The sequence below is a fragment of the Schistocerca americana genome, chromosome 3 (genome assembly GCF_021461395.2).
Source record: "Schistocerca americana isolate TAMUIC-IGC-003095 chromosome 3, iqSchAmer2.1, whole genome shotgun sequence".
Classification (NCBI taxonomy): Eukaryota; Metazoa; Arthropoda; class Insecta; order Orthoptera; family Acrididae; genus Schistocerca; species Schistocerca americana.
The window spans coordinates 767,897,809-767,923,039 of NC_060121.1; the positions used below are offsets into that span (position 1 = coordinate 767,897,809).

Here is a 25,231-nt window from a genome sequence, read left to right on the forward strand (position 1 = left end):
CTCCCTAAACCGACCCCTCACCCTCCACCTCTCCCCTCCCCTTCCCTGTTACCCTCCTCTTCCTCTTCACTCACCTTCTTCACTACCTCTCTCATACTCTCTCTCCCTTCATACTGTTAGCACTTCTTTCTCTAAAACGGAAAAATTTTGATCGATGAAAAATGTTATCGTGCAAAAAGAATTTGCCACAAGAAGTACAGCACCTCCTAACGTATCATCGGCGACCTCTGCTAACTCATCTGTACATGCACATTCTAAACATTCACCGTTACTTAGCACTTGAGCCCTCGTCTCTTGCTTCCCTTAAGCTGTTGATACTGATGAAGTTACTACAATGTATTCCCCTTGCATTACAATTTTCTCCATGAATATTAACAATTGGGTGCACATGTCCATTGCAGTGGATAGCTATTAAGTCGCTTCTTTGCCATTTTCAGTCAGTGCTAAGGTTGCACATGCAAACAGGGCACAGCACCAGTTCGAAGCTTCCACTGGAGTGAACTGCGTACATTTGAAGTCTCAGGACTGACTGAAAATGGTAACAGCTGTTCACTGCAGTGGACATACGTACCGTATGGTTAAGTTTACAATTTTACGTGAGCCAGAAAAATTGGAATTTGTGGTAAGGACTGTGGGACCAAACTGCTGAGGTCATCGGTCCCTAGGTTTACACACTACTTAATCTAACTTAAACTAACTTACGCTAAGGACAACACATACACCCATGCCCGAGGGAGAATTCGAACCTCCGAGGGGGCAGCCGTGCGAACCGTGACAAGTCGTCATGACCGCACGGCTACCCCGTGTGTAAGTGAGGCAATTATCCAAGAGCTTTTATTTTTAAAGTACGGGTGATCAGTTGTGAAAAGAACAGATTTGTGGCACGACTTACCTTCAGTGGATCTGTGGTGATGACAGTGACCTGGTGACCTCTCTCTGCAAGAGCTCTCATAATGGCGAGGAATGGTATCTGATGGCTGTGTGCTGGCGTCGGTACTATGCCCAGAATCCTTGCACAAAATGATCTCCCGGCGATCATTAAAAACAGACATAACGCCAACTCCTTTTTCATCTGAAAACGTAGTCACGATGAATTAAACACTCATCGAGAAGTGATACCCAGAATTTGAATACAATATGGACAGACCGACAGTAGAATTGGAACTAATGTAACCTGATTTATTAGCGACCCTTTAAATTTTACATCGAATTTTAGGGATGTCCTGCCCAAAGGAAGGGAATGACCCTAATCAGATAAGGTATAGAAGAAATAATAAACGACAGCAAATAGGAACTGCGACACAAAGACAGACCATATGGAAGGCACGTGGACGCAACAGAAAGATTTTGAAAACACCTGGCCGTTGCAGCCAAAGTCGGACTGCAGCGACGGCAAACTTCGATGTAGGTACAGATGAATATCGCAGCACATTGGATCAGCGCCCAAGAACGATTCTGCTCAGTCTGCTAACCTGCAGCCATATAGGGACTCACAAAACAGACCCCACTCTCATTTCTTCTGCTGCTTATTATTTTGCACATTTTCCTCGAGTCCTTGATTGGGTAAAACATCGTTCCTCTGACGCATGGAGATGAACACGACATTGGTGTTTTGTATGCCACGTACCTGCACAATGTTGTGATTACGACCCGCCTTACTGCATGCAGTGTGATTAGATATTAGCATTATTCATAAATGTATTACTGGACTAGGCAAGATTCGAGCAATGCACTCAATGAAAAGAAAAAAAAAAGCGACGCACGGCGAAGAAATTATCCGAAATGAACGGAAATCGGTACTTTGTACAGACAAAGAAATGATAACAATTTTAAAATAATTGCGTGATTTTTCAAGAGAAAAAGCTTCACAAATTGAGCAAGTCGATAACGCTTTGGTCCAAGTCTGGTCCTTATGCACTAGGCACTGATTGGCAGAGTTCTCGGATGTTCTCCTGGGAGATATTGTGCCAGGTTCTGTCCAACTGACGCGTTAGATCGACAAAGTCACGAGCTGATCGGAGCGCCTGCCCGTAATACTCCAAACGTTCTGGATCGGGGTGATCTAGTGACCACGAAATTTGCGGGCGGGCATTTCCCTGCTGGTATGTAAACCCAGAAGGGCTTGCCACGAAAGGCAACAAAACGGGGCATAGAATATCGTGGACGTACGGCTGTACTGTATGGGTGCCACGGATGGGACAAAAGGACTGCTGTTATGAAAGGAAGTAGCACCCCAGACTAATACTTCTGGTTGTCAGGTCGTATGGCGGTCGATTATCGGGTTGGTATGCTGTCACTGTTTGGGGCGCTTCGATGGTCATTGGGGCTCATTTCGAAGCGAGACTCGTCGATGAAGACAATGCGACTCCAGTAAATGTTATCTGTACGTGTATGACACATCTACCGATTTCCGTCACATTCGGACAATTCTTTTCCTTTTTTTGTATTAGAGTATATTTGAAGATCATTAAATATTACTGAATCTTTATGTGGAATGATTAACAAACATCATCACGGTGCTGCTACGAGTACCTTCGATAGATCTGTCAATGTATAAGCTGGAAGGAATGAACCACCCCAGGAGACAACATTCAAAAATCTGTGGTTCAGCTGTACGCAACGAGCTCTAGAAAAACTAAGCGGCAGGGAGTGCTTACTCAGTCTGGAGCATTAACAACGACCCTGCTACTTTTCTTCTAAGAGTGACCTCCAAAGACACACACCGCGGAACACAACTGAGAAAGAACTTAAAGAAACGAGTGGTACTGAAGAACTGGACGCCAGTGATGTATTGTGTACCACGTGCTGCTTCGATGTAGATAGCAGTTTCTCAGTACTTATTTTGATGAATTCGGTAAACACACAGAGGTTTCGTAGTGGCTGCCTCTCCTAATATCAAATGGCTACCCAGTCTAATATGGTACAACCTTATACGCATATAGATGCTATTATTATTATTATTATTATTATTATTAATATATCAATTTTCTTGTAGATTGTGAGGATACAGCCCTATACAAGAAAGTGTTGGCAGCTCTGTCTCACTGATTGGTAGACACTGAGGCTGTGAGACGTACTACGTTTACGGGAAGGAAGGAGGTGAACAGGTGATTTTGCATGATGGCTGGGAAATTCCGGCAGCGTGGTAACCGTTAGCACGAGGCATGGAAGGCGTGCCCGTCACGGCTGAACTGAGTGAAAAGTATAGGCGCTAAGTAAACCTAAACTCTGACTGAGCCTCGTTACAGAAAGCCCAGTACCATCGTTACAAAGAAAACAACAAGACGAGTGCGTGAGTGAAAACGCGCCCTAGAGCAAGCAAGCAGCTTTTAAGTTTTTCGATGTCAAAGGTTTTATCATCAAAATGAAATTTGAAATTAATATCACCACAACACCTTGTTCGATTTTCATAGACTAAGTGTCCATGGGTAGGACTCAAGGAGTTCTATCAAAATGAAATAACGGATTTTTTGTAAACATAATGTATTTTACATTACAAGTCAGAACAGGCAGTTCGTGCATAAAAACGTGAATTTTCATCATAACAATTAATACAACAATGAAAGTAACGGCAGCATACCAAGATGAGCTTACATACTATGTATGTGTATATGTATTTGGTTGTACTTGTTTTCATTTGTTAACAGCAAAATAGCTTCAAGTAGGATTTCACTAGCAAAATACCATATACTAGACAAACTAATTAACATAGCAGGAAGACAAGGACAGCAGTGAAAGGTCGAGAAAATTTGCACCGTAATTGATGTATCATACGTACGTATAGTGGAAAATTGGTAGTTTATAATTATGTACCGGAAGACGAAACAATATTGATTTGACTGACGAGAGTGCGAAAGCTTAAATAATCGGCTACCATTTTGAAATGAGTTATTCGTTATTTCGATAGTCATACGAGTCAGATGGTTGTCATAGCAGTAACGTGAACACACGTGAATGAGCGGCTAATAGTTTGCGTGTCGGTAGCGTCCGCAAAACAATGTGGACGGTACAGAAATCTGAAACTTTTACGCATTTGTTAGCGAGCGATTTGAATTTACGGTTTTAATTAGTTCACCAAAATGCCATTTTAATTTAAAACGTACGCTGAATGAACTTTGAACTACTTCGCAGCGCTTACTGGAATTTACACGTTAATCCATGTAAGATCCTGCTCTGGTTCTCTTTAAGCTAGCTAGTGGAAGTGAGCCTGAGAGGCCACAGACGGATGAAGAGATAGGCGACATTATGACGAGTGGTGTACTAAAAATGATGAGACAAATGAATGATAATATCAAAGGTTTTCTTAAAAAAAATTAGATCAAAAATTTGAAAGATGATAAAATGATTTGGGTAGGAAATTGGATAGTATCATCATTAAACTGGGCACTTTTAGAGACAAACTGATAATTGGCTTTAGAGATAAATCTGGGGGTATATATTTTATATTGGGTAACTTGACTTTCAGTCTAGACAAGGTAGAAGAGAAACTGTCATCAGAATAGATGGAGTTGGGACTGAATGAAAGGGGAGATAGACTCGAGTGTGATGCTTGTAATGTTGAGATGGGGAGAGGCTATGGTTAAAGTGAATGAAGAGATTATGGCTGGCAATGAGAATTACAATCTTTAGTAATGGATTAAGTGGTAAACTCAGCTGGCAATTTAAAGGAGTAGAAAAAAAAAGGTGTGGTTGTTACAAATAATATTGAAGTTAGCCAAACAGACAGCAGTATAAGTAAATTAGAACTAAGAAATACGTGTACAAGTGTGGGGTATCGTGTTATAAAAGCATCCAATGGTAAAACTTTCTTAAGTGAAAGCAAATACCATGCTGTTTGTGAAAGGGATGGATGACGTAGGTAAAAGCAATGCTTTTGGAAATGTAAGTTGAGCTCTAATGCAGGCACATAATGGATAAACTTCCACAGCTGTAATTAAATGCCATGCAATAAAGTTTCAGGGTGCATGAAAGAATTATATTGTGGAAAGTGTGAATGATGCGTCTAAAATTATGTTTGTGGAAAGATTGATGGTGGGTCCTGATCAGACCTGTGAAAGTCAAAGCTCAGATGAAATTGTTTATTACGCAGTGTTTGGGAAAATGTAAACAGCTAATGATAGTAGCTTAAACTAATCCAGTTCCATAATAAAATACTGAGTGTACTAGAACATAGGGGGCATCTAAAAAGGCAATGGAATTTTGAAATGTATAAAGGGGAACAACTGGGACGGAATTTGCAAAAGTGAAATTTTCCCTACTGGGATGTAATTTGGGGATGGACTCAAGAAACAAATAGAATCAAGAGACGAAATAATTGTAGGTAGGATGATGCTAGTGGGTATTTAATTAGGAGGATATTAAGCAATTAATCAAGGACTCGCAGAGAAGGAATTAATATATTTTCGGTTAGTTGATAAGGATAATAAGATCGAAATAAAACTTGTAGCGACAGTGTATTTGGCATCATTAATATGCAATAGTAGGTCAGGATCAGAATTCAGCTGTGGTGCTTGAGAGAATAAATGTATTAAATTTAATTTTAATAATCAACAGCCTCAGTTGCACCGTTTACCTAGATTTTACCTAGCTTTCAGTCGGGATAACAGTAACTACCGTTTGTCCATAGTGGACATCGTCAAGCTAAAACTACAAATCCATAAATTATGGTCAGGCTATAAAACTTACGTGGAACTGCCACGGCCCCACTTCGCGACCGCGATGCGGCAGCCACGAGTGCTGTACTGGAACTGACCGTAGCGCCATGAGGCCCACCTAGGCGGACACAATACCTTGGGCCTGCGTGTATACTGTGTGATAGCTACTTGTTAGGACAAGACGTGAACTTAGCTCCTGACCTTGAATTACTAGTAAAGTGAAATAGAAGGTATAGCTGAGGAAAAGGGCGTATATGTTAACCTGTGCAGAACGCACTTACATCTAATGTCTTAACATTTATGAAGTATTCATTGGTCATGATATGAGGAAGACGAGGGGGTAACGTCATCTTGTCACAATCTACTGGATACGAAGTTTTGGTTCGGACTAGCCGGATTAGTTTGAAGTGATCTTACTCAACGACGTTTAAAGGTGTCTTTGGAGCGTTTCTCTCCAAATCGCATTACAATTTAACCATTTCCCGTCATCCTCCCATAATTTAGACTAATTCTTTAAGTACATATTGACCTATGTCGGTCAATTATTTTACGTGTGTTGACCGGAGCGATGTTCTCTAAGTTTCACTTTAGCTTTGAGCATAATTTACCTATGTCGGTCAATAGCTTTTTAGTGTGTTGACTGGAGCGATGTTCGCCAAGTCACGCTTTAGTTTTGAGCATAATTGACCTATGTCGGTCAATAGTTTTTAAATGTGTTGACTGGAGCAATGTTCGCCAAGTCACACTTTAGATTTGAGCATATTTCCGCTGTCATTCCCTAAGTTTAATGGCAGTGGTCACCAGGCCAGAATTATGATGGCAGTGGTCCACACACAGTTTTTACATTATGTGTGTGGATCACCTCTATGAAGTCAAATTGAGTACCCCATTGCCGCCACATTATCCCCTACTATAGTGTTTTCTGCAATTCAAAACCATAAATTCGTCAAGAAGCTCAATCAGGCACGTGCATTAGTTTTTAACTTGATTCTAGACCATTTCAGGTCAAATATACTAATCTTGAATAATGACCATCTATTTTATATGGCCCGTATTGCTGAATGTTACAGATTAGATCTAAACTTGTTCATAAGTTCAATCATGACCATTTGTGTGCTATGTCAATAGGATGTTCATGCACTGTAACTATAGCTAAGTAAGTGCTTAACAATTACGTCTTAAAAATTTCTAGTCCTAGTCGTAATAATGACGATGTTGGCTTTATAATATCCTTTCCACCCCTAACTTCTTTTTAGGTGATTAAACTCCGCGCTTAAGCACAAAATTTTCCTAGATAGGCCATACCTTGTAAGCACATGATATCTTCCTCATATCATGACCAATAAATACTTCATAAATGTTAAGACAGTCGAACTATGTACGTTCTGCGCAGGTTAACATATGCCCTTTTCCTCAGCTATACCTTCTATTTCACTTTACTAGTAATTCAAGGTCAGAAGTTAAGTTCGCGTCTTGTCCCAACAAGTAACTATCATACGGTTTATGTGCAGGCGCAAGTTATTGTGTCTTCCTAGGCGGGCCTCATTACGCTACGGTCAGTTCCAGTACAGCACTCGTGGCTGCCGCATCGTGGTCACGAAGTGGGGCCGAGGCAATTCCTGATAAGTTTTATAGCCTGACGATAATTTACGGATTTGTAGTTTTAGCTTGACGATGTCCACTATGGACAGACGGTAGTTACTGTTATTCTGAAGAAGGTTGGGTTATCCCGACTGAAACCTAGGTAGATTCTAGGTAAACGGTGCAATCGAGGCTGTTGATTATTAAAATTATAATTAATATTTATACAGTTGCTGACAGGGCCGCGAAATGTTAAAGATATTTAAGAATAAATGTATGTTGTGATGAGATGAATATTCGTGTGATAGCAATATTAAAAATCTGAATTAAGTGAAGTGGGTTCTGGACTAGTGAAGGTTAATGTTGTATGCATGCAGATACAAACATGGTTGAATTGATTTTGTGGATAGAGGTGTACATAGAGGTATACGCTCTAGATATGGGGTTGATGTTATTTGGATGCAACTAGCAAGGACTGTGGACAACTTGTTTGTGGATGGAAATACAGGGACGTATATGTTCCAGTTATTGAGGTTACTTGTAGGGCTGTAGTTCATGTGATTGAAAGTAATTAAGAAGAGGCAATAGTTTATATATCAGATGTTTTAAGTGATGGTGTTTCTGTTGTGTATATCATGTTTTAATGGTGGATGCAGTTGAAAGTACATTGAATGGTAATGATGTAAAACTGTATTGCTAACTATATGAATGAAAAGGCTGTGCAGGCACATTCATTTATTGATGATTATCAGTAGTTGACTTATGATAATGAAATAGTTGCTGGGAATAATGATTTTAAATTGTTGTGGATTAAAACAGTTGTGTATTATCATGAAACTTTTACAAGGTTAGTAAAGCAGATAATGCAAGTGAGATTGATGCTGTTGATAATAGTGCAATTGGTAATGATGAAAGTAATGTAAAAAATTTTCTAGTTAATTAATTATCAGTGAAAGAAAGTTGTAGACAGCAGTGACTTAAGCTATGATTGAATAAAAGTGATGAGTGGAGAGGTGCTAGAGAAGGAAGGTATAGGGTAAACTGATCAGAAACGTGTACCAATGTATATAGTAGATCAAGGGTTAATTTATACTTTACTTTTATTTTTTGGGACATTCTCTTGCAGATACAAGAGTATTTAGAGACAAGGTTTTGATGTAGCAGCTACAATGTGGGGCCATGCAAGCAGCTGCTGTTTACATTCAGTGTGGTGGTGATTTAAGTTTCTGTATATTAAGTGAAAAATGCTCTTCTGTTTAGTTTAACATTTTGGAGGGTCAGTTTTGCTGTGAGCATCTGTTGTGTATAGTCTGCCGCGGGGGGAGAGGGGGGTACGAATGTTACTGAATATTATTATTGTCAGTTAAGAATTTTAGATGGGTAAAGTGTATTTATGTTTATTTTGGGGATGGTAAATTATGAACTACAGTGGGCTAAGAGTGGCTAGCAGGGTATCACATCTGCAATAACCATTAATGAAATCTTCACAGGCACCCTGTCGCAACAGGCAGTGAAAGTCCCATGAGCTAAAGACTGAGCTCTCCTCTGCCATTGTCAAGTGGTAAATGACTGCCCTGACGCCACAGCTGGGCTGTTATATTGCCTCACTGCTGGCTATGACATCGCTGACACTAACTTCCTCGCCAGATATGTTAATGTTTTCGACCTGTGTCTAAGGTGCCTACTTCAAGCTCATGATGGCCGGATTCCTGGCTGTCCTGAACTGCAAACTGTCATCCCTATTGACGGCGGTTTCAGAAACATTCATTTCTATTGCTTCTTTTGTAATAACGCAATAGTTCTTTATAGCATTTACTGGATGATTGGTCCAAGTACGCAAAGGGAAGTGGAAGTATGTGAGATGTAATTTTGTCTACCTATGGCTCCAAGAATTGCTGAATGCATTTGTATTGTGATTTTGATTTGGTGACACAACAACCGTTTCTGGGTGGCAGGAGGTAAGACTGTTAACTGGTAACTTATCAGCTGACTGAGAAAACGTGGAATCAAATGACATAAAATTAAAATATAAAATGTTGTCATAGATTTATTTATGTACAAGTTATTTTGTTTTGTGGGGTTTTTATTCATTGAGGGTTAAATTAGTCTGTGTTGTTTTGCATTCAGTTCGTGGTAGTAAGGGTATGATAAATAAATAGGGAACTGAAGTCAACTTTTGGTTTTGTTTAACAATGGAAGAATTAGTTTGTTTTGCTAACCCATGTATTTGAAATTCTGATTTCGTGTCGGAGGGAGAAACTTTGTACCAGTTCAGTATAGTTGTATGGCTTGAGCTATTTGTACAGAACAGGTTGTTGCTATCAGAGTAAAAAGTATATACATAGCATACACTCCTTGCAAACACTATTGTCTGTTTGTTTTGTCAAGTAACGCTCTTAGATTTAGTCTTTGATCGTCTGATGTCTGGTGACAAAGTGGGTGGGTTTCATTTGACCAGTCATTGGTTTTCAGATGAATGTAAATGATAAATGACTCATTGGGTGATTTCTATTTCTTACTACCATCATGTAAACTGTCTGATGGAGAGATTGAGACAGCACCAGCGATCTGAGCTACATCTTTGTAAGAAGCCTGTGAAATACATTGGAAGACTAAACAGTGGTTTTGGCGCGCTACGAAAAATGTATAGAAAGTGTAAGAATACTAATGATGACCTAATAACTCATTATAAAAAGACAGTGAATAGGAAACCACAGAAGTTTGATTTTAATTTGTATTTGGCAGACAATTTTTACACGTGCAAACATGTACAAATACTGGAGGTTAGAAGCATTAATTTATCAGGATCGAATTTATTGTTTATGTTTTTATGTGCAGATGTGTACTTACTTTTTGATATACACAGTGACACAGATGTTTGTATATGTTTACTATAATAATGAGGATAAGAAATGCTGTCACATAATGTAACTGACAAGCCTCTAGAACTTTTGTGAATAAATGTAGTGGGGGTATCACACCAGTGCTACTTGCGGCACCTTTCACTATGTATGTGGAGTTGGAGGTGGGGGTATTATGAGGTGTAGCGCTATACAAGTGAACACAAACTTCAAAAAGCAGACACAGCTGCACATGGACATTCTGTTGTGAAGATAGGAACAAACACAGTTGTGCGAACATGTGTGTTTTCACAGGTAACGAAGCATTCCAGCTAAGGTAAGCTGTGGCCTGAGGCGGTTGCACACTTGTCATAGTGTTGCCAATAGATAAAGACACCCTCGAGTTACAGTGACAGGCGGACACTGTGGCTATGAGAAATATCGTATGTGCAGGAACAGAGGAGGTAAGCTGGTGATCTGGCATGGCGGCTGGGATAACCCAATGCATGGCAGCCAGTGACGTTGTGTGGGAGATGTACCCACAATGACTGAACATAATGATCAGTATAGGCGCTAAATAGACCTTAATTCAGTAAAAATTGACCCAGAATCGTAACATCGATACAAGGAGAAAAATGAGACAAGTGCATCGGTGAAAACGCGCCATCGATCAAGCAAGTAGCTTTTAATTACCCAGTGTCAGAGGTTTTATAATTAAAATGAAATTTCAAAATTAGTATCTCCACAAAGTATTGTGTGATTCTCATAATCTAAGTGCCCATTGACAGGGCTTATGAAGCTTTATGATAACACAATAGCAGATTTTTTGTAATGATTATGTATTTTAAATTACAGGCCAGAATACGCACCTGTGCATAAAAACGTGAATTTTCACCAAAGTATTTAATAAAACGATGAAAGTAGTGGAAGCATACTTAGGTATGTATGTGTAAATTATTTTATTTCGTTTATAAACAACAAAGCAGCTTAAAGTAGCATCTCGCTAAATAAATACCATGTACTGGACAAACTAATTAACAATTTTCTTCTTTTCCAAAGCCATGTTAAATTTTGGAAACAATATTTCCGATATTTGAGTGTTCCTTTCGCTATGCAGATTTCAGCATTAGGCCATTTTCAAGCTTTACAACGTCAAAAATCGTCCGACTTTCGTGAAATACAAGTCATCATCGAAACATACGTGTAACTACTAAATCAGGCACTTGTGTTTTTTTCTTAGTCGGCAGCGAATACTGGGAAACATTTCAGTGAGCTTATGATCCCAAAATAATTGGCGTTAGGTGAACAGCACAGCGCTTTGAAACTTTTACGCGTTTATTTGCGAGGTATATGAACTTATGATTGTAACTGGTTCGCCATTACTGGGTTTGTATTCAAAACATACGCTGAATGAACTCTGAATTGTTTCGGAGATATTACCGGAACTAAAGCGTTATTTCGCATGAGACATTGCTTCGGCTTTCTTTAAGCTCTCACTTTGTCGTTACTTTGATTCAGTGTTAAACAGTCGTTATTTTGATTTAGTATTGAACTGTATTACTTTCGTTCAGTGTTAAAAAGTCAGAAGCAAATTCAATTTTATTAACTTCAAAAGTGCTGTGAGTTGTGAATATTAATTATTATTCTTCACATAATCCTGATTGCGCATTATTTAAAACTTTGTGACAAATGCGTTTCGTTCGCCCCTAGATAGGAATGTAACCAAACTGAAAAAAAAATCCATGCGTTCTGACACACAGGAAAAGTGTTTTTGAGTATTTGAATTTGTAATTTGCGCAATTGCACGTCGGGGCTCAACAGAAAATTTTTTTTTGTAGTTTTTTTGTTTATTTATTAATTCATACTGACAAGAGCGTCCCTGTCTATTGGCCATTTACGCTCTTTTTTAGTTTAGTGTAAATAGGCGCTGGAGTTTATGAATAATTATTTTTTAATCGCACTTTATTATATAAGTCACAAAATTATTGGTTCGGATTTCTGTCACAATTAGCCCTTTTAAAAGAAAATAGCAAAGCTCTAATGTCACAATAACAGGTTCAATTTGGCTGCAGGCCAAGTCTACAAAAAAAAAAATCTAACATTAGGCAATAAGGATAAAACGGCTGACTGTGATAAGCATTCTCATACGGGTATCAACGCCAAAAGCTTTGTAAACATAAGTACTATCTTTCTGACATGGAACCTGGTCGTCAGGCATTGGCTGCAGAGACTATGTTCCAAACATACACTTATGGTGACAATCCAAGTGGCTGCCTCTCACAACCCTAGAGTCAGCCATCTGCATGAACTGGCAACGCTGTACGAAGAGAAGGTATCTACAGGAAGTGTTGCCTTCCACTTGAACTGTTGTGTTACTGTGTCTTTCATGGTCCAGGTGCAGTCCGGCTTCAGCAGCCAACGAGAGTGGACGTGCTGTGTCTTTCCACTTGCAGCATGAGCACACTTTACTTCCTTAGGCGGACACTAATGTGACGCTGTAGCGTAAAAAGATCACGGTGGATCACTGCCGAAAATCAACATTAAAATTTACTTTTAGAAACGGCTCTGCTAGACCAAAAGCACTCGCTGTCGAGCGCTCTTTAGAGAAAGAGGCCAAGATCCCAGCTGCTGTCATTATCGGCAACCACTTTTCGATCGTAAGTAACACGATCTGTGTGAACCTTATTGACGACACTAGATGTGGCAGGGTTTTTTGGGACGTGATAGAAGGATTCTGCTTCTGCAAGCAGGCGAAAACGCTGCAAATGTCGAGGTTGAACATATCAGACTGGGTCTATGGACTAGCTACCACATATTCAAACCACCCTTCGAACTGCCGGCGGCAGACGTCGTGGCGGCGCTCAACCCCTATGGTACAGTACAAGAACAAGAGCCAGAAAAATGGACCCAATTCAAGAGGTATCCAATCCTCATTCGAGTACGCCAGGTATGTATTGAACACTGACGACATGTACCATCATACCTCCAAATAAGACGCTGCTGGGACATAGTTTTTTGAATGATGGCCAGCCTGAAAAGTGTTCCAGATGCAACAAGGAAGATCACCGACATTCTGCGTGCCTCCAACATTGGGTCACGCAACTTCTGCGGCAGGATGTGGCACCTCCATCGACGCTGACAATCCTTCCAGTAGCTCACGCAGTGTCACTCACGACTTCTCCGTCGGTCTATACACAATAGGCCGATGTTGCAGTACTGGAACCACCTTCCACAGACTGACGCCTGGTCAATCAGTCAACCTGGCCAGTGGAAGAACTCTGGACAACGTCACTGATACCACCGAACTCTGCAGACAGTGCCAACATCAGGACGGCAGTCGATACACTTATCGCAGCAACAAAAGCCTTTGTGCTGGTGAGGTATGAGTCAACGCCATCGTCTGGCACAGAAGGCTACACACGAAAACAGCGTTCACCTAAACACTGAAAGTGATGCTGCGGGAACATGACTGATCACGGCAGCTCCCACTTGCTGCAGGAAGAAGAACTGATCCTGTAGGACGCCGTTCACGAGGCTGACACCGTTGCCATTGACTCCATCTCTCCAGAATGAATAAACGGTGATGAACGGTGGTCAGCAGGAAGGTTTCAGTGTGCAGGCTGAAAAGCCACTCGGTGTTCCAAGAACTCATGTCCCCAGACTGCGCAGTGCCGCCTACCTTATCAAAGGACTTCTCATACTGGTACAAAAGCAAGTGGGTGGGCAATTGGTCAACGGCTATTGGCCACTTGAAATATTGAAAGCCAATTAAAAGAACTTCGGCAGGATTTGGGCAGGCCGCATAAAGATGACTTTGCCAGTGATCTTCACCCCAGAACAGATGTCGCAGGAGGGAGATGCCAACATACAAATGGCCACTGGCGACTTCAGAGACTTAATGGTGATCGTCTAGGCGTGCCACCTGAGAGCGGCGGTTGTCTCCGTCGATTTCAACTGGATCTTCGGTAGAGAGCAAAATAATTTCCTTCTATAGGTGTTGGACCAAATGGGAATCCCCTGATGCTCATCGATATCCTATGATGACTTCTGGCAACAGCCAGAAAGTAGGTCCAGGTAAACAGAAGGACAGTGGGCGCAATACCCATTAAGAGGTCTCTATGATAGGGATGCCTCTTTCTACCTACTTCTGTAGCACTCGAGCCACTCCTCGGGGGTCTCAAGCACAGGCTGTATGGCATTACCCTGTTGGACAAATGGTTCAAATGGCTCTAAGCACTATGGGACTCAACATCTGTGGTCATCAGTCCCCTAGAACTTAGAACTACTTAAACGTAACTAACTTAAGGACATCACACACATCCATGCCCGAGGCAGGATTCGAACCTGCGACCGTAGCGATCACGCGGTTCCGAACTGAAGCGCCTAGAACCGCACGGCCACACAGGCTGGCCTGTTGGACATTATATTCCGCTATAAAGTGTATGCCGACCTGCTGCTGCTGGTTCATTTCACCAATGAAGTCCGCAGCATACTAAATTGCATCGATAATGTGGACAGGCTGTGGGCAGTGTTCTGAACATCAAAAAGTCGGCAGCGCCGGATATCGGATACGATCTCGGGCCGAGCTCTGTCGCCCTCATTCCACCAGTTACTGAACTGAGGCATTTGGGAGTGACGTTTGCAAAGAATATCCGCGAAACAGACGCAGCAATCTATCGACGATTACTACAGATGGCACACGTGATGGTGCGCCAAAACCTGCTCCAGGACTTGAACATCTGCAACGTGTACAATACCTGAACCTCTGCGTGTTGTCAAATCTCAGTCATGTGGCATACGCCCTCCCATTACCAGCTGTGGTAGATCGCGGACTTCAGGCAGCCTTTGGTGTGCACAGGACACGTATTTAAAGTACGTTGTGATACTTTCACCCTCTCTCCATTCTATGGAGGACTAGGACTGGATAAAGCTAGGACACTGGCACTGTCTTTAAATGAGCAATATGTGGAAACGATGGACCAGTCAACACACCTCCCTAAACATTCATCTATTGGAGATCGTCTATTGTTCCCGTCGTTGCCTTTGTGGCACGTGTCGCCATACAGCTCTCTCATGTATCGGCATTCATTCTGGAATACAGCTATGTGACCTCGAATCTCCCCTCAACGCGCCCATCAGAGGTTATAGATTTTTACACGGCCATTTTGCGGAAAGTTCTGCGTAATGTCGGAGAAACCATGTACCCAACTGTTGGATAACTGGCCACGAGTGTGGAAAAGGATACATGACGATTTTCTGCCAATGACCGGGCTCCCGACTTGGTATCAAGTCACCAGCAAAAAATATGTGACGCGACACCAGCTCCATGCTATCGGACTGACGGGCTTCTCACTTTTCCTTGACTGTCGCCTCGTGGACACCGATGAACATCGCTTCATGTGCATGTCGTCGTCTTAGAGTGTTAACTCTGTGTCACACCTGACGTGACTGAACCTCGGACCCTCCTGTGCTTACATGGTTCGAAAGAATGGCCACTGACTATATGTTCGGCGGAGGGGAGAAAGTGGAGCTTGATTACTAGTGGTACCTGCAAAAAACTCACAACGCCCTCGAACGCACATCGAGGTACTGTGCGCATGTTGCAAATTATTCAAGCAATGTTTTTGTAGTCCCCCCTTCAGTTGGGTAGCTGCAGGCTCAATGTAACGTTCTGTGCAGTATCACACTGAAGACAGAATGATTTGAGTTGTAAGCAGTGAAGAAGGAAAGAGATTGGCTGACTCATGGAAAGCTGTATTCACTGAGTCATTAGCAACGAAGCTTGAGTCTGTTGTAGGTGTTTTAAACGGCATTGTTGGAGACAGAAAACGCCAATAGCAATGGACAGGAAAACTCCAGCTGCGCCATCTCTTCAAGAAAGTGTCTTTCAGCTGAAGCAGCACAAGTAATGTACAAAGTTATTTTAGTTTATCCTTTGAATCACACATTTCTGTAACATTCTGTTTTATAGAATTCTCATTTGTACACAGTTACTAATTATAATCATGTAATAAAAATAAATAAATACACTCCTGGAAATTGAAATAAGAACACCGTGAATTCATTGTCCCAGGAAGGGGAAACTTTATTGACACATTCCTGGTGTCAGATACATCACATGATCACACTGACAGAACCACAGGCACATAGACACAGGCAACAGAGCATGCACAATGTCGGCACTAGTACAGTGTACATCCACCTTTCGCAGCAATGCAGGCTGCTATTCTCCCATGGAGACGATCGTAGAGATGCTGGATGTAGTCCTGTGGAACGGCTTGCCATGCCATTTCCACCTGGCGCCTCAGTTGGACCAGCGTTCGTGCTGGACGTGCAGACCGCGTGAGACGACGCTTCATCCAGTCCCAAACATGCTCAATGGGGGACAGATCCGGAGATCTTGCTGGCCAGGGTAGTTGACTTACACCTTCTAGAGCACGTTGGGTGGCACGGGATACATGCGGACGTGCATTGTCCAGTTGGAACAGCAAGTTCCCTTGCCGGTCTAGGAATGGTAGAACGATGGGTTCGATGACGGTTTGGATGTACCGTGCACTATTCAGTGTCCCCTCGACGATCACCAGTGGTGTACGGCCAGTGTAGGAGATCGCTCCCCACACCATGATGCCGGGTGTTGGCCCTGTGTGCCTCGGTCGTATGCAGTCCTGATTGTGGCGCTCACCTGCACGGCGCCAAACACGCATACGACCATCATTGGCACCAAGGCAGAAGCGACTCTCATCGCTGAAGACGACACGTCTCCTTTCGTCCCTCCATTCACGCCTGTCGCGACACCACTGGAGGCGGGCTGCACGATGTTGGGGCGTGAGCGGAAGACGGCCTAACGGTGTGCGGGACCGTAGCGCAGCTTCATGGAGACGGTTGCGAATGGTCCTCGCCGATACCCCAGGAGCAACAGTGTCCCTAATTTGCTGGGAAGTGGCGGTGCGATCCCCTACGGCACTGCGTAGGATCCTACGGTCTTGGCGTGCATCCGTGCGTCGCTGCGGTCCGGTCCCAGGTCGACGGGCACGTGCACCTTCCGCCGACCACTGGCGACAACATCGATGTACTGTGGAGACCTCACGCCCCACGTGTTGAGCAATTCGGCGGTACGTCCACCCGGCCTCCCGCATGCCCACTATACGCCCTCGCTCAAAGTCCGTCAACTGCACATACGGTTCACGTCCACGCTGTCGCGGCATGCTACCAGTGTTAAAGACTGCGATGGAGCTCCGTATGCCACGGCAAACTGGCTGACACTGACGGCGGCGGTGCACAAATGCTGCGCAGCTAGCGCCATTCGACGGCCAACACCGCGGTTCCTGGTGTGTCCGCTGTGCCGTGCGTGTGATCATTGCTTGTACAGCCCTCTCGCAGTGTCCGGAGCAAGTATGGTGGGTCTGACACACCGGTGTCAATGTGTTCTTTTTTCCATTTCCAGGAGTGTGTAATTATAGATCCGTGGAGCCTATCGCCTTGGTAGAAATTTTGGAAGCAAATAGGGCCAACGCCTGAATAGGGATAGTTCTTTTTTATGGAAGGGTAAAAGAGGTAGTGCCAAATAAGAATAGATTGGAATTTCGTAGATTTTTATTTTTTGTGATTAAACTTAGTAAACGCAATGTCAAGAATTTGAGCATACTCACTCCACTATCTTTTAAACACCTTTTGTCTGTCTGCTAAAATTATCTGTCTGGTAGAAGCTAAAATATAATTAATTTCACTCTCTAATGCCGCCATTGACAGCAAAACTACCAAAAAGTTAATTCTCGTCTCCGTATTGTTGTCACATAGAATTAGTTGCGCCAGCAGATAAGCAGTCCAGTTATCAGATTTGCAAAGCGGGCTGCCGTCGTGCCTTCCAAGACACATAGCGTCAACGAATGGCACGCTCGTATTCATTTTTGCTACATTACAAAATGGTTCAAATGGCTCTAAGCACTATGGGACTTAACATCTGAGGAAATCAGTCCCGCCGTCCGAGGTGGCCGAGTGGTTCTAGGCGCTACAGTCTGGAACCGCACGACCGCTACGGTCGCAGGTTCGAATCCTGCCTCGGGCATGGATGTCTGTGATGTCCTTAGGTTATTTGGGTTTCAGTAGTTCTAAGTTAGTGGACTGATGACCTTAGAAGTCAAGTCCCATAGTGCTCAGAGCCATTTGAAACATTTGTAATCAGTCCCCTAGACTTAGAACTACTTAAACCTAACTAACCTAAGGACATCACACACACCCATGCCTGAGGCAGGATTCGAACCTGCGACCGTAGCAGCAGCGCGGTTCCGGGCTGAAGCGCCTAGAATCGCTTGCCACAGCGGCCGGTGGTACATTACAAACGAAGCCCATGCTGTGCACCCATACTATGAGTTACATACTGGGAGAGGTGCTCTGTCCATTGATGTGTGTCGTTTCTCTATATGTCTTTTTTTTTCTTTTATTGAATTTCGATTGCCCCCGAAGGGGTCGGGCTGGCAGCAGATAGTACGATGCTCTTCAGCCTACAGAATTTGTTTTAAAAAGAGGAAGATAATAAACAATAAAAGAAGGCGATAAAACAGTGACTTAATTTGTAAAACGGCGGACAGTATGGTGTCCGTTTGCAACACTTCGGAAAAGACGCACAACACTTAATACTCACTGCAAACATTGCACTAAAAAGTCGGCACGAAGATGACTCACCACAGCGAAGGGCAGATGGGGGAGGGGGGGACCTAAACAGATGAGGGGTAGAAAGGAAGGGAGGGAGGAGAGGGAAAACGAAGGGGAAGGGGGAATCTATATGTCTTAATTTCTGTGTTTCGTCTTCTGAAGCGCCAGAGGTACTTATGAGTAACCTTGTATGTTCTACCCCTCCCCGTATTGGCAGATGAAACGGAAATGCTGTTTTCGTGTTGTTACGTCTGACTGCAACATTAGTTAAAGTAACCCTATCTTAATGTGTGAAAAAAATTGATAGTCAATTGGTTAAGTATCCCACCGCTGCTAGTGCTGCCACCTTCCGTCTGTGAGTGATTATTGCTCTTTGACACCGAACACAGGCAGTGGTCACATTAACCGTGTGCAAGCAGCACACCCTACTGTTGCAGGAAAATAAGGGATCCAGGGCAAAATGCTCCAGTCGGAGAACATGTAAGTTGAATATGTTCCTCTTTGAAAGAATAATAGAAAAGTAGGGTACCAGCTGTCTCAATCATTATTCCACGTTCCACAGGAAAAATTATGCAATATGAAATTTTTTGCGCTGAAAGAGAATAGCGGAGAGGCAGTGGCGGTGGAAGGGAGAGGAGACAGTACCAGTGAGAGAAAATGAGGGAGGAGAAAGTTATGGTGGAAGAGAGGCAGTGGCAGCAGAAGAGAGAGAGATACGAACGGAATTAGAAGCAGTGGTGGAAAGAGAGAGGAGACAGTAGCAATAAAAAAATGCAGACGACTTGAAACCATACAATGGCTTGGGGAGGGGAGTGTCTGGATCCCTCTGAGACCGACGAACTATACAGGGTGAGTCACCTAACGTTACCGCTGGATATATTTCGTAAACCACATCAAATACTGACGAACCGATTCCACAGACCGAACGTGAGGAGAGGGGCTAGTGTAACTGTTTAATACAAACCACACAAAAATGCACGGAAGTATGTTTTTTAACACAAACCTACGTTTTTTTAAATGGAACCCCGTTAGTTTTGTTAGCACATATGAACATATAAACAAATACGTAATCAGTGCCGTTTGTTGCATTGTAAAATGTTAATTACATCCGGAGATATTGTAATCTAAAGTTGACGCTTGAGTACCACTCCTCCGCTGTTCGATCGTGTGTATCGGAGAGCACCGAATTACGTAGGGATCCAAAGAGAACGGTGATGGACCTTAGGTACAGAAGAGACTGGAACAGCACATTACGTCCACATGCTAACACCTTTTTATTGGTCTTTTTCACTGACGCACATGTACATTACCATGAGGGGTGATGTACACGTACACACGTGGTTTCCGTTTTCAATTACGGTGTGGAATAGAGTGTGTCCCGACATTTCAGGCCAATAGATGTTCAATGTGGTGGCCATCGTTTGCTGCACACGATTGCAATCTCTGGCATAATGAATGTCGTACACGCCGCAGTACATCTGGTGTAATATCGCCGCAGTCTGCCACAATACGTTGTTTCATATCCTCTGGGGTTGTAGGCACATTACGGTACACAGTCCAGAGGTGTAAGATCAGGAGAACGGGCTGGCCAATTTATGCGTCCTCCACGTCCTATGAAACGCCCGTCGAACATCCTGTCAAGGGTCAGCCTAGTGTTAATTGCGGAATGTGCAGGTGCACCATCATGCTGATACCACATACGTCGACGCGTTTCCAGTGGGACATTTGCGAGCAACGTTGGCAGATCATTCTGTAGAAACGCGATGTATGTTGCAGTGCTCTCCGATACACACGATCGAACAGCGGAGGAGTGGTACTCAAGCATCAACTTTAGATTACAATATCTCCGGATGTAATTAACATTTTACAATGCAACAAACGGCACTGATTACGTATTTGTTTATAGTCTGGGAGACGAGTCTTTGGTATTGACAGCTCGGTAGCGTCTTTCCGTTGCCTAGCGACCGCAGGCAGGCAGCCAATGACGGCCTAACTTTGAGCGGGTAGCAAGGGCCACGTTGCCGCTCTGAAACCCGGTCGCGCGCGCTCATGAAACTTACCAGTGTCTCGCGTGCAGGCGGTGTTGTCGTTCGTCGTTTGTCTGAAGTTGAATTCGCAGTTTCTTTAGTTTTTGTTGTTTTTAGTGTTTCTCTGTTTATGTTTCGTTGTAAACAAGTCTAGTGCGGCGGGTAGTACTAGCCCAGCACAAGAAATGAAACGGAGGAAGAAAAGTGTGCTACACACCCAGGCCCGTGAATTCGTGTGCTCTGTGAGGGATTACTTTGAGAAAGAAGAGGACAAAGGTTGGCCCTTAATTCCTGTTGTTCAGGTTGTGAAGAGAACTGCAGCAGCATTGAAAATAAGTAAGAACACTGTTGTAAAGACAGGGAAAGAACAGTATAGTGTAGATTGTGACGAGAGTGGCACAACAAAGCTGCACACACCAGGAAAGAAGCGACCGAGAAATAAGCAGGTGACAGCTTTGGACGATTTTCAGAAAGACGCTATTCGTCGTCATATATACAGCTATTATAAGAGAAGGGAACAACCCACTCTATCTAAATTACAGGTGTCGCTTCAGAAAGACGATATTTTTAAAGGGAGCAAATTTTCATTGCGTACAGTGTTGAAAGACATAGGCTTCAGCTATTCAATGTTTAACGGACGCAAAATATTAATGGAAAGGACAGATGAAGTTGCATGGCGGTGCAGATTTCTGCGCAGGATCATGGGTGTGGAATTCGAAAGTATAGTGTGGTTAGATGAAACTTGGGTCAATGCCAGCCATTCTTTACGTAGAGGCTGGAATGATGGAACGCCCGAGGGGACAATGGCAGTGCCTGTTGGCAAAGGAGGGCGTATTATTGTCTTACATGCAGGAACATCGAAAGGTTTTGTGCCAAACTGCTTGAAAATGTTTCGGTCAAAAAAGACGGGAGATTACCATGAAGAAATGAACAGTGTAGTATTTCAAGAATGGTTCGAGACATCGCTTATGACGAATCTGACAAGTCCATCAGTGATTGTTATGGTCAATGCGCCTTATCATTCCGTTGTTCACGATAAGGCACCAACCTTGGCAACAAAAAAAGACGATATAATTCAGTGGTTGAAACGGCGAAAAGTAGATTTCAGAGAAGATTTAAGGAAGGCGGAACTGCTCGAAATTGTGGCACAAAAGAAACCCCAATTTCCAACATATGTAATTGACGAGATTGCTAAAAGGCACGGGCATGAAATCGTTCGGCTTGCTCCATACCACTGTCACTTCAATGCAATTGAAGGAGTGTGAGCGCAGATAAAAAATTACATTGCTGCAAACAATAAAAAATTCACGATCTCTGAAGTGGAAACTCTCCTTCCAGCAGCTATCAATAAAGTGACAAGCGAGACGTGGGCTAAAATTGTAAACAGCACTGCAAGTGCCATCAGAGAGGCGGCCAAAACCGAAGGGGTTGTGGAAGAAAGCATCGAAAATTTAATTATAAATCTGGGAGGGAGCAGTGATAGTTCGAGTAGTGCTGAGGAAGACAATGTCAAATCAGATTCTGACAGTGATGTGAGTGGTGTTTTTCCATTACAGTAACTACAACGTATTCAAGAATGTAAGGATGGAGTTTGCTATCGATCTACAACCAGATCATCATATTGTGAGTACTTTCTTCAGATTATAACTCTTAATACACTGACCAGTTATTCTGTAGCTTGCAGTAGAACAAATTAATAATGCTAATACTTAACAATGGAAACCAAAACCGCTAATGTTCAACAACTTGCGAAAGTAGTTTTCATTTCAGTTGTGAAATTTAACAAATAACTTTATTATGGTTCAAATGGCTCTGAGCACTATGGGACTTAACATCTGTGGTCATCAGTCCCCTAGAACTTAGAACTACTTAAACCTAACTAATCTAAGGACATCACACACATCCATGCCCGAGGCAGGATTCGAACCTGTGACCGTAGCAGTCGCGCGGTTCCGGACTCAGCGCCTTAACCGCGAGACCACCTCGGCCGGCTAACTTTATTATGTTTCAGCATCTTAGATACTTGTACTAAATAGCTCTTATCAGTTTTCGAGTTAATATATTTCAAGCATCAACTTTAAATAAATTCACGCGTACCAATACGACTTGTATTTTGTCTCGCTTTTATTTCTGCTGCTAGAGAATGCGTGTACCAGACAGGGCGCCGCGTGCTGTGAGCCACGTTCGGCAACAGCGCCGTCTGCCCGCCGGAACTGTCAGTACCAATCACTCGTCTCACGGACTATATATGTTCATATGTGCTAACAAAACTAGCGGGGTTCCATTTAAAAAAACGTAGGTTTGTGTTAAAAAACATACTTCCGTGCATTTTTGTATGGTTTGTATTAAACAATTACACTAGCCCCTCTCCTCACGTTCGGTCTGTGGAATCGGTTCGTCAGTATTTGATGTGGTTTACGAAATATATCCAGCGGTAACGTTAGGTGACTCACCCTGTATAACGAAGGTATAGAGGTGGGCGCATTTCTGACCGACATTCTACACACATGGGTATAGACGCGAAAATAAGTTGGAGCACCCAGTATGTTTGAGCTGCCAAGGTATGGTCGAGACAGTAGCAGTGGGTAAGAATGAAAAAAGGAGACAGTGTAAGTGAGAAAGGGGAGAATGTCAGTGGGATTACTGTAAATCAATGGCAAAAAAGGAGACAATGGGAGAGAGACACACATATACAGTGGCTGTGAGTAGGAGGTGTTTATTAAGCACGAAGAACGGCTGTATAAATGGATTTACAATTTTCTGTGTGAAAAGAGTGCGAACATGTTCGTACTCCAAAATTTTGAGTGAGAAAGACGGAATCAGGATTGAGGCAGCTGGTTTCCCACATTTTAGGCAGAGTATTTTAAAGAGAAACATATTAAATTGTTTTGTGCTCTGGCAGGAACATTTTTCCGGTGGTAATTTATAGTTCGTTGATGAAGACAAGGCGTGATATACGATATCCTCGCTCTGCAGGACTATAAGCAACTGAGACATGTCAGAAAGAACAGACAGTACGCATTCGTATAACTGCTTCGCCTCGATGAGAAATGAATCCACAACCTACAGTGCAGATGCTCATTTACGTTCGTCTTCCGGAAGGAATCTAAAATTATCGAGCACGGAGGACGTGGACAGTGACTGCGGGTAGTTGCCGCCAGGTGGGAATGTGAAGCGGCCGGGGTGTGTGCCGAGACAGCCCACGCACTCGTGATGAATACCGCGTTCGGGTGGCGGAGTGGTTAAGGCAGCTTTTACGTAAACAGGAGATTCCAGCCACGAGGCCCGGTCTCGCGCACATTTTCACTCGTCATCACTGATTCCGCATGAAGTCCTGACGTAGCTGACATCATTAATTGCTTCCCTTTCCTTTCCTTTCTCCCCCTTCCCCCATCAATTTACTATAACTTTTAGTACAACTTTTTAACAATTGACCGGTTATAAATCTCAGCACGAACGAAATTTGTGTTAACATAATTATATTAAGTGAACTAAACATAATCATTCAGTTACTACGAGTAAATCGTATTAAAATTATTGGCTAAAGCAAGAAAGGAAGATTAGCGTTCAACATCCAGTCCGGGTCATTAGGACACAAGGTTGTATAGGGCAGGATGGCGCAGGACATCCTCCGTGCTTTATCGAAAGGAACCATTCCGGCAGTCGCTTTCGGAAATTTAGGGAAAGAACGGGAAAATCTAGATGGCCAGACAGAGATTAGAACCAGTGGCCTGTTGAACACGAGTCTTAAGACTGCGCTTCTTTGCTCTGTCGATGAACGCGTTATGTCTATGAGCGATCCACATCATATTGGGATACAGCAGTGCAGTGTAGCACACAGTCTCACGAACGGCAAAACATTCCACAGTAGTGTTCTATTCGCTGGCCATCTCGTTAAGTGATTCGTAAGAAAGAAAAATATATAACGACAATATGCGTATATCAATTATCCTGGGTGCACCTAAAATCAGCACGAAGAAAACATGGTTAAAACTCTTCAGGTTACACCTGAAGTACTTACAATGTAACGGATCTATTAAAGCAAAGCTAACACTTTGCCATGTTAGAAATATATGGTGCAATTTCCACAGATAGGCTGAGAATTTGTTTTCTCCTCGGAACGTACCTTAGTTGCGTTAGCAGTCGGTGGAGACAATGTCTTTAGCCGTTCGAAGTGAGCTGCTGCTACTTCGTTTTCGCAGGTTACTTATATGTCACAGGTTATCTCGTCGGTAGAGGTCTTCCAATTAGTAGCTTCTCGTAGATAGCTTCAGCAAACAGCATGACAACGGACTTTCAGCTGCGATGCGTCAGACTGCTGTGAAGGACACCTTATCTCGCTGAATATTTTTCATGGCTGAAGCTGCTAATCATGCTGACATGCCAAATCTACATAGGAAATAGTTTGTGACTTCTGAAATTTTCCCGGCGTATTTCTTCTTCTAATAATTTCCGGGTATGCAGCCGGATCCCGTCG

At 43.0% G+C, this 25,231-nt stretch overlaps 1 protein-coding gene across 1 annotated transcript in view; it reads right to left on the reverse strand.

The window, feature by feature from the left end:
• LOC124607084 (UDP-glucosyltransferase 2-like) overlaps window positions 1-24,942 on the reverse strand; it is a 64,997-nt gene extending 40,055 nt beyond the window's left edge. The window contains exons 1-2 of the mRNA XM_047139273.1: window positions 24,881-24,942; window positions 893-1,072 (exon numbers count right to left, since the gene is read on the reverse strand). Of these exons, the coding sequence (XP_046995229.1) occupies window positions 893-1,072 (180 nt within the window). The 5' untranslated portion in view covers window positions 24,881-24,942. The remainder of the gene's footprint in view (window positions 1-892; window positions 1,073-24,880) is intronic.
• Between the last annotated feature and the right edge of the window lie 289 nt (window positions 24,943-25,231).